This window comes from Solanum tuberosum, unplaced genomic scaffold (genome assembly GCF_000226075.1).
Source record: "Solanum tuberosum cultivar DM 1-3 516 R44 unplaced genomic scaffold, SolTub_3.0 scf00684, whole genome shotgun sequence".
NCBI lineage: Eukaryota > Viridiplantae > Streptophyta > Magnoliopsida > Solanales > Solanaceae > Solanum > Solanum tuberosum.
Window position 1 is genome coordinate 133917 of NW_006239598.1, and position 9811 is coordinate 143727.

At 33.8% G+C, this 9811-nt stretch overlaps 1 protein-coding gene across 1 annotated transcript; it reads right to left on the minus strand.

Annotated features, from left to right (window-relative positions):
* Positions 1–1984: 1984 nt before the first annotated feature.
* Positions 1985–9338, minus strand: LOC102599477 (ER membrane protein complex subunit 8/9 homolog). The gene is made up of 5 exons (XM_006366771.2): positions 9022–9338; positions 8510–8656; positions 8337–8399; positions 2428–2594; positions 1985–2324 (listed from the first exon to the last, which is right to left on the minus strand). Exons 1-5 carry the CDS (start codon positions 9226–9228, stop codon positions 2294–2296), a joined length of 615 nt encoding a protein of 204 aa, XP_006366833.1. The 5' UTR covers positions 9229–9338; the 3' UTR covers positions 1985–2293.
* Between the last annotated feature and the right edge of the window lie 473 nt (positions 9339–9811).

Below are 9811 nucleotides of genomic sequence, written 5' to 3' on the forward strand. Positions count from 1 at the left end.
ATATATATATATATATATATACTAGTTTTGGACACGTGTTGCACATGAATCTCAACTAAGAATTGATTCTTGTAATATGAGTCATGTTAAACTGCATTGTTATGAGTATCACAAACTGTTTAGTATGGAAATACAAATTGAAATAAATGAACAATCAGCCTATTTGAGTGACTTCTTTGTTGATTGGCCAATGATTTTAGATATTCTCTGAACCTATAAAAATTGAGCAAGTAAATTAAGTTTGGTAGTATTAATTAATGACCCCTTCAATTTAGGGTCTTCACACTTTTAGAATAGTATATTTGAATTGTTGGAAGGTGCATGAAACAATCCTCTCTATTAATATGATTCAATGCAGCAAAAATTATCATCAACAGAAGGATTTTTCTTTTCTTTTCAACTTTTCTTTTATAAAACTTTTCTGTACAAAATTATTAATAGGGATAGTTTTTAAGTGAAGGGTAAAAGAAAGTCTCATTCCTTTTTTGACAACTCTTTAATTCTAAGTTTTTGCATGATATGGTTAAGACCGCAATATTAAAAGGTATTTTGGTATTTTACATATCTTTAATTTAGGATCACAAGATTCAAAAATCTCTTACCTTTTTAAACACCATGTCAAATTGAAATGGAGGGAGTACCTTTTTTGAATGGTGTGAGTGCACCAATTACTTCACCTCAAATTATATGTATGTGTCTTACATAGTCTTACTACAAGATTATATGAACATAAATTAACTCGAAATGAATCGACGATATGTATACCTTTATTCCAATTGGGTTGTGAGTGCACGTGCACTCAATGACTTCCGACTATACATATATACATACATATACGTCTTGTAGAGCTTTACATGAATATGAGAGAGTAAAATGTAGCCAAAGATGACCTGCCGATACGTCATTGCAATATTGGGTTACAACATCTCGGCAAGTCATCCTTGGCTGCAATCCACTCCCAACCTCTTCATGCAATGACTCTCTAGACAATTTATGAGCAAAAAAGAGATCTCCACAAGTAGAATAGGTGAAAATGATTTATTATGGATCACAAATTTCATGTAGCTCTTAGACTGACTCAATGGGCATACTTGTTGTGACTATTTATAGGCAAAGGAGGGGAAAAAAAAGGATGAGACAGAATTTATTCCTATATGTCCCAAAATAAACATGACTTATTGACTTTACCAAAAGTGGAAAATGCCCATGCCTAATGCATTGCACAACAGATTAAAACTTTGAATATGGTCCAATTTGGACCAAAGGATATATAGAGTGGAAGGATAATATTGGACCACATGTAAATAAAGTATTGGTTGAAGTGCTCCATTTCTCATCATAATGGAACCTGTTCAGATATTATGACTTTTGGTGGTGATGGGTATGGGGTGGGGTGGGGGCGCAAACAATTTAATTTGGTTTGATTTTTCAGTTTGGATAGATTTTTACTCAAACTATGAAGACCCTACTGTAGAAACGATCTAATGTGAATTGCTTCACCTACCGAGTTGGGTTTAGGTATCATTGCGACAAATCAAACAATTGATTAAAAATAATATCAGTATAACTAATTTCAAATTTTACTAGTACACCCTATTTAGTACTTTTTCATGTACAATTGATGATGTGATGCACTTGATACAAATGAGGGTACGATGCTTTCACAAGAAGACTTCCAACAAAGCATCTATATTCCTATATTCCACAATGACTTGTATTATTATTATAGTTGATGCAAGATTGCTAGTAAAGAAGTTATTACTTTATGTATAAGTTGTAGTACAATGTTTGGTAACTAGTTAAAAAATAAATTATTTATGCATAAAATTAATACAATATTTGATTTGCAATTTAAAGTTTTTGTATATGACAAATACTTGCATACCTAAGGAAATTGGTGTAGTATCTTTACGCAGAGTAGAAAATGGAATAACTAATCTAACAAACTACCAAACGAATTGCATAAACTAAAAATTACCATCCATGAAACAAGCATGCAAAATGATTTAGTTCTAAATAAAAACTTATGGTTCCATTCAGTACAAAATTAAGTTGTGTTGCTCAAAAAAACATGTTTGACCTATTAGAAACGCATAATTTTGCAACGATATGAACCCTATCTTCTAATAATATTCCAAAGCCATTAGGGAATTGATAATCTTCATAGGTCTGCAAATTCAGAGCCATTAGATTCTTTTCTCCATAAATAAACTCAGCAACTACGCGCGAGGGATAAACACCAAATACCACACGCGGTAACAACATGATAATTGTGTCATCCTCCGTAGACATTTCACTTGAAGAGTTCTGGATTCAGCCAGTCCCTACCAAAATGAATTAGCAGAAGAAGAAGAAATCATAAGTAAATTATAGAAAACAATGTGGATGTAAGCATAGTTCAAGCAGATAATTGTATGTAGCTGTTACTTGCTAATGTCATCCAGATGGTCATCGAAATCCACGATGTCCTTCCATTTCCCAGATGAGACATAGTCTAGAAGAACAATATTTGCAGATGGTTCTTTGATTTTCAGAGAGCCGCTTGCATCAGCTCCCGCTAGTTTCCAGCTCCTAGATGATTCCTTAGTGTAAAGCTGAATAATGAAAAAGAGCTAAAGTAAAGGAAACTACTACAATGACATGAATAACTTGTTCCAGAACACAACTATAAAATCACAGCTTTATACAAGCAAGACAAGTATTTTTATACAAGCAAGACTAAATTATGAAAACACAAATAATTGCCAAGAACGAGCTTTAAAGTCAAGCAGAACCTGGACCTCTGAATTAGCTTGTAGTGCAATATGTAACACAATTATAAAAGTAAGGAGAACCAGATTAATACAGAGAATAGTGACATTGACAATCAAGTATCACAAATTGTTGTCCAACGGATTTCAAAATAATCACATCTAGCACCACCGGGAATATGTACGCAAGGGTGTGGGCCTAATGGTTAATGAAGTGGTTGAAATGACAGCGGAGATAAAAGTCCTAGGCGCTTTCTTCCCATCTATCCAAGCCTGTGTTGGTGAAAGATAGTACGTGCCCCGTGAAATTAGTCAACGTGTGCACAAACTGAACCGAACACCACGATTACCCAAAAAAACAAAAAAGTGAACTGCTGGAAATATTGGTAAAGGGGGCATCATAAAGAGAATCTGATTTAGATTATGCAAACAAAATAATTATCCAGCAATGCTTTATTGATAAGGAATTCCAAAACTACACCAAGAAGAATCTGAAGTTCAAAATTCTCAGACCAGCGGTCTGTTGGAACTCATCATAAGAAGCCAAGTACTCATACCAGATAGTTCTCTGTTTTTCACATGAAGATGAAAGCAACTGAAAACTTGATTTCATCCGACTAAGTTAAACCAACTTTCTCCTCTGTTGCAAGATAAGCACGGTGATTCATCTTCATCCCACATATTAAAACAGAGTAAATACGGTCCACTTCAAATTCAAACTTGGGTGCTGATATTGTTTTTCCCCCTGAAGATGTTGCAATGGGGTTTCTAGTTCTTTTTATATTCATGGGCAAATACAGAGATACCTCAAACTGGGCAGCAATTTTCAGATAGACACCACTAACTTTCATAGTGATTATTTGAACTCTTCCACTTGACAAAAATATATCTCGTGCATGCTTGTCACCGACACGATACGTGCATGTCTACACCTAAATTTTAAGTGCATGAACACATAATTTTCGGTTGATATAGCTTATATTAATTCCTTTTGTTTCTCATCCTCTCCGACCTGCTATGGTCGCCTTCACATCTTCAATGATTGCCTCATCTCCTTTTTTTTTTAATCCCCTTTTTAACACCAATACTCAAAAGCAATTATCAGAAACAAAGCTGAGTTATTTAAACAAAAGCAAACTCATCAATCAAAAATTTTGTAGGAAATGTTTTGACTGGCTTAGGTCAATTACAATATTTTCCTTCACACCCACTAGCATTATATGCTTGTAATTCCTTTTGACTCGATCAAGTAACATTGGATAACAAGCCCATCTTCATAAACAATACAGTTCAACAAACCAGATAAAAAATATTTGGGTCAAAGTCATCAAACCCATCATTGAGCCATAACTAAATGAGTTCTCACTTTATTCATTGTACTTACCCTCAATTTTTCCACCTCAGATGGGTTCTCAACTTTCCATCTTTCTTGAACCCATCATTATGTTCATCTTTGTAGCCATGAATGATTTCAAGAACAACTTGTTCTCCTCAACAATGGTGTTATAGAAATGAACCCATCTTCCATGGAAATACAAAGAGAATATCCAATTTTCAATCTCTTTGTTATCAAATGACATTGCCTTCGAGACCTTAACAAGAGCCCCAAGGAAGAGTTTCAACTATTTAAGAATATAATGTATTTGGTGTCCTATATGGAAAATGATTGTGTAGAATATATCCATAAATAGGGATTTGATACCATCGGGCCATCATGTTAAGCCCTTGATGGTAGTGCTATTGTTTGGTCCAGAAAAATGGGAGTCCGGAACCAAAAGGCAACAAAAATTTTCAAAAATTCCAAAAGGGCAACAAAATTGATTTAAGAATCAAAAGGGCAATATTTTAACGCTCAAAATAACACCGTCTAAATCAGGTTGAATTTAGCGAGACGCAACCGCCTGTCGTCTTGTAAGGCGCACGAAATTTGCACCTTCCTTTAAATTTAAAAAAAAAAAATTGCTCATTTTTTATTAAATTTTATAGGAGATGGTGCCAGGGTCATGTGCCTTACAAGGCTGTCATGCCCTGCGCCTCTCTTATTAATTTATATGTGTTTTTTTTTTCAAATTTTATTTCATTCGATTTTTAGGTAAGATTTTATCAATTCAAGTTTTAAAAAACATCATTTTATTAAGACAAATATTATATAAATTAATAACATAATTTTATAAGTAATAAATTTATAAACTTTAAATATAAATAAGAGTTAGAATCAAAGAATTTGATTCAAAATATTGATAATTTTGTATACCCTACTTTAATATGAAAAGTTATGAAAAAATAAAAACAAACTTTTTAAATTTTTTATTTGAAACTTATGCGCACCTCCTATGTGAAAAGTTGCAGTGTTGATTTGATTCAGCACTGCATGGAAATTGGGACTGAAAATAATAAATAATAAAAGAACTTTATAATATTTATATAACATTTTATATATTAAATTTGGGATGTTATATACACTTATAAAATTATGTTATTAATTTATATAATATTTGTCTTAATAAAATTATATTTTTTCAAACTAAAATTGATAAAATCTTACCTAAAATATCGGAATGAAATAAAATTTGAAAAAAAAACAAAAAAAAAATATAAATTAAATAAGAGAGGCGCAGGGCATGGCAGCCTTGTAAGGCGCATGACCCTGGCACCATCTCCTGTAAAATTTAATAAAAAACGAGCAATTTTTAAAAAAAAATTAAAGGAAGGCGCAAATTTCGTGCGCCTTACAAGACGACAAGTGACTGCACCTTGCTAAATTCAACCTGATTTAGACGGTGTTATTTTGAGCGTTAAGATATTGCCCTTTTGGTTCTAAAATCAATTTTGTTGCCCTTTTGGAATTTTCAAAAAATTTTGTTGCCCTTTTGGTTCCGGACTCAGAAAAATGGTCAAATGGTCACCTGGTTTCGTTTCCAGGGACGAGCAGCTTTCTTGTGACCTACTTGTTTGCAATCCCAGCATTTGATTTCTTAATCAAAACCGAGGCCCAATAGGATTTATGAGACCTACCTTGGTTACCACTCAGTATATTAACATGACCACTAAAACCACCTGAATGACAAGATTGCCCATGTTTTTTTTGTAAAAGAAGAAAAGAACAAATATACCATCGAACTATCAAAATGGCTCTGCCATGCCACTCGTTATTAGTTGTGCATATTTTTGTCATTGTCGTGACACAATATGCACATTCGTGCCACTTACCACTAACAGCTCAAATAGCCAGTTTAAATACCAATTTTTGGTTTAAAAATACCGAATTGGACAATAACATCAAATTAAACAGGCCACATCACTAACATGTCCCACTTATTTTAAACCCATCCCAATTAGCTTTAACGGCTCCATATTAGAACCCGACCCAATACTCTTTTTACCCAAACCCATAATCCATTCTCCTCAATTCCCTTACTCGACCAGACCCAAATCCTTAACCCTTAACTCAGTTCTTTTGGTGATTGATCGGGAAAAAGACTATTGCCAAAGGAGGCTTCATAGCTTGTTTATGAAGGACAAAAGGAATAGCTCATAAAGGTTGGTTCTCTATTTAAATAACTATTTAAGGTGGTGGGTAGAGAATCTGTTAATTTGGGGTTTCTTGTTTTTGTCTATGTAAAATCATAGCTTAATATGTAAAGTTTCAGTGTTTTTTATGGTTTTGTTCCTTTCTTTTATGGTCCCAAAATGTGTTGTCATTCTAGAGTTTTTATATTCACAGATTTTGTATAGCCTTTGTATGTTGTTGATGTGGTCCCTCATTTTTTCTGTTGCATGTGATCTTTATTGAAGCATGATTCACAAAGTGAAAGTGTGTTTCCACTATGGGGATGAATGAGTCTTTTCTCCTCAGTTATTCAATAGTAAGAAACTGGCGCACTTCTTTCATAGGTTTGACCCGAAACCTGCTTTCTTATAAAGATTCTTGTGAGGAGTTGAAGAAAGAGCTAGGGTTTGTTAGAGCTAAACAATTGTTAGTTGCTAGCCCCGAGTAGGTACTATATTATTGATGGAGATGATGGTATTTTAGGGCTTTGCAGAGCCTTATTTGTCATGAGTTTGAAGTTATACACTTGTTTGCTGCAGATGAGACAAATTTGATCATCCATAATCATATCATTTTGCATCATATCAAAACATATCATGTAGACATTGAGGTAGCATCTGATAATGAACATGTTATTGAGGACTATAATTTTGATTTTGAATATGATGAAGGAATTGAGGTTATTAGTGAGTTGAAGAAGGATATGACATTTTCTGATATTGTGGAAGGTAGAAGGATAATGAACTACTATGCAATGGCTAATAAGTATGGCTTGAGGACGGAAAAAAATCGATATTTATGACTTGGATGGCCCTTTAGATATATTTCAAGATTATAATAATCATCCTTGAAGCTCCCATCTAACTTCTCAAGGGCCATCAACGTAGCCCTTTTAAGCTTGGATTTTGTCACATTCAGATTGAGATCAGTCTCCAATCTCCCTCTCATGTCCTTAACAGTGTACTTGGAATTGTTTTGTACTCCCTCCGTCCTGATTTAAGTGTCTTACTTTCATTTTTGATCTATCCCAAAAAGAGTGTCTCTTTCTATCTTTAGTAAGTTTTTCAATTCCAACATTCTTCTAGGCAAATTTAAGACCACAAGATTTAAAGGAATACACACATCTTTAATTTAAGACCACAAGATTCAAATGTTTTCTTTATTTCATAAGCATTGTGGACAATCAAACTAAGACACTTAAATTGGGACAGAGGGAGTAGATTTTTAGTAGATTTTTCTTCAAGTATTGTGCTAATGACTTCTCTTGGGTTTTTGTAACAAGGATCACAATTATGTTCTGATTTCAAGGTTTTGTTACTAAACCCAACCCTCATTTTATCCTGTGAGATAGAACATCTAAAAGGGCATTCCAAGTTCACAAATATACCAAGTCCTAGTGGGATCAGTTTTACAATCCTCAAGTTATACCCATTAGCCATTGCATAGTAGTTCATTACTCTTGGCACAGAGAAGTAGGATTATCAACTGCTTTTCCTTAGTGCCGACTGGATTAATTAGAAACAACGCAGATAGAATATAAAATAAGGATTTTTATTTGTTCACCCAGCAGAAATAGAACATGAAGATTATTGTGCACATACAGACTTAGATGTGAACTTGATTTCCTCGACTCCCATAATTATCAAAACAAAAGGGCAGAGTTCTAAATAGTCAAATAACAACACAAAGTTCTCTAGTAAATGGAAAAAGAATTAATAACCTTCCGCATTAAATAGAAACAAAAGAACTAAAGCAACCACATTATTCCAACTAACTTCATCATCAAGCAAAAAATGGGACAGATATAGAAGAGAAACCATATGGCAGCTAGAATTATTCTCAAGGAATGCATAAACCATATATAGGAAGTTGGTCACGTAGTCACTAATGCTTAATGCACCAAAAGTTCAAATTTGAATGGCATAATGACTGAAATTTGGCATCTAATAAACTGGAAGGGGTAAGAATATGAAGAAGAATAAAAAGACTTAATTTAGTTCAAAAGCCAATAGCCCATTAAAATGAAATGTGCATACCTGCATAACAGGACTCCTGTCTTTGCCCTCCTTCAGTAAAGCTTCAAGCTTCTTGTTATCCAACTGTAAAATACAAGATAGTGACACACATTAACCTCAAGCACTTTGTTAACTTACAATTTAAAGATTGGAACATTTTGAATTGGACTATGTTGAGTAAGAAAAAAAGGTACCAGAAGTAAAGCAGCTTGAGGGAAATATTTGTAGATATGATCACCAATATTCTTGGCCACATTTCCGACCTCAAAATCATCAGATCTTTCATTTGCGTGAAAATAACCCACAATACTCAAACCTTTATCAGCATAGTACTCCTCAATCTATCCAAATAAAATTAAACAAGATAAGAAGAGACTTCCAAATAACTAAAACAAGTAGAAGGCATGGTATATATTTAGTTGAAAATTCTCCAAAAACATCCCTTTATTCTCAGTTCAAATTTATTATCCTACAGATATAGTGGATATGAACCCACATCTACAAGTATTAACCTGTAATTATTAGGCCTGGGCATCAAGGTGAGCCGAGCCCGAGCAATTCGTGTACTTCAATTTCATTATCACAACTATCAGTGTACTTCAGTTACTACTAAATACAAACCTAATACTCAATTTCATTATCAAAACAATTAGTATACTTCAATTGCTACTAAAATCCACTTTATTTCAAAGGGACGGGAACTGACCATGATAAGTGAAATTTCGAGTGGTGGAAGTAAACCAATCTGAGAGTGGAACAACGGAACGGATTCGACAATTTCAACGTTGTCGCCGTTGCCGGAGATTCGGCCAAGAAGAACACCGTTGACGGAGGAAGTCTTGTGCTTAAGGGCATGAAGGATTAACTTGATGTAGGCATTTTGATGAATCTCGTAATTCGATTCGCCACCCATCTCTTCAAACAATCACTCTGAGAATCCCTATTCCGGTTGCCGGCCGATCGAATCTGACTGCGTCTTTGACTACTCCGATGTACTTGAGAATTTCGGCTATAAATTTTATTTATGAGAGAAGAATATATATATTACTCCCTCTGTCCCAATTTATATGACTCACTTTCCTTTTTAGTCAGTCCCAAAAAGAATGACACATTTCTATTTTAAGTAACAATTTGCCTATGAAATGTCTTTTTTACCCTTAATGAAATGATTTACAACCACACAAATTTCTATCATTCATTTTGGACCACAAGTTTTAAAAGTCTTTCCATTTTTCTTAAAGTTTGTGCCAAATCAAAGTACATCACATAAAATGGGACGGAGGGAGTACTATATAAGAAGAGGGAATAAGTATTCACCACAAGTCAACATGTGTCCCAATAAGAATCACTATTAATATCCAATATATTTATATGTGGGCCCCACCATCTTTCACTTAAATACTACATACTCCCTCTGTCCCAATTTATATGACTTACTTTCCTTTTTAGTCAGTCCCAAAAAGAATGACACATTTCTATAATAAGTAACAATTTAA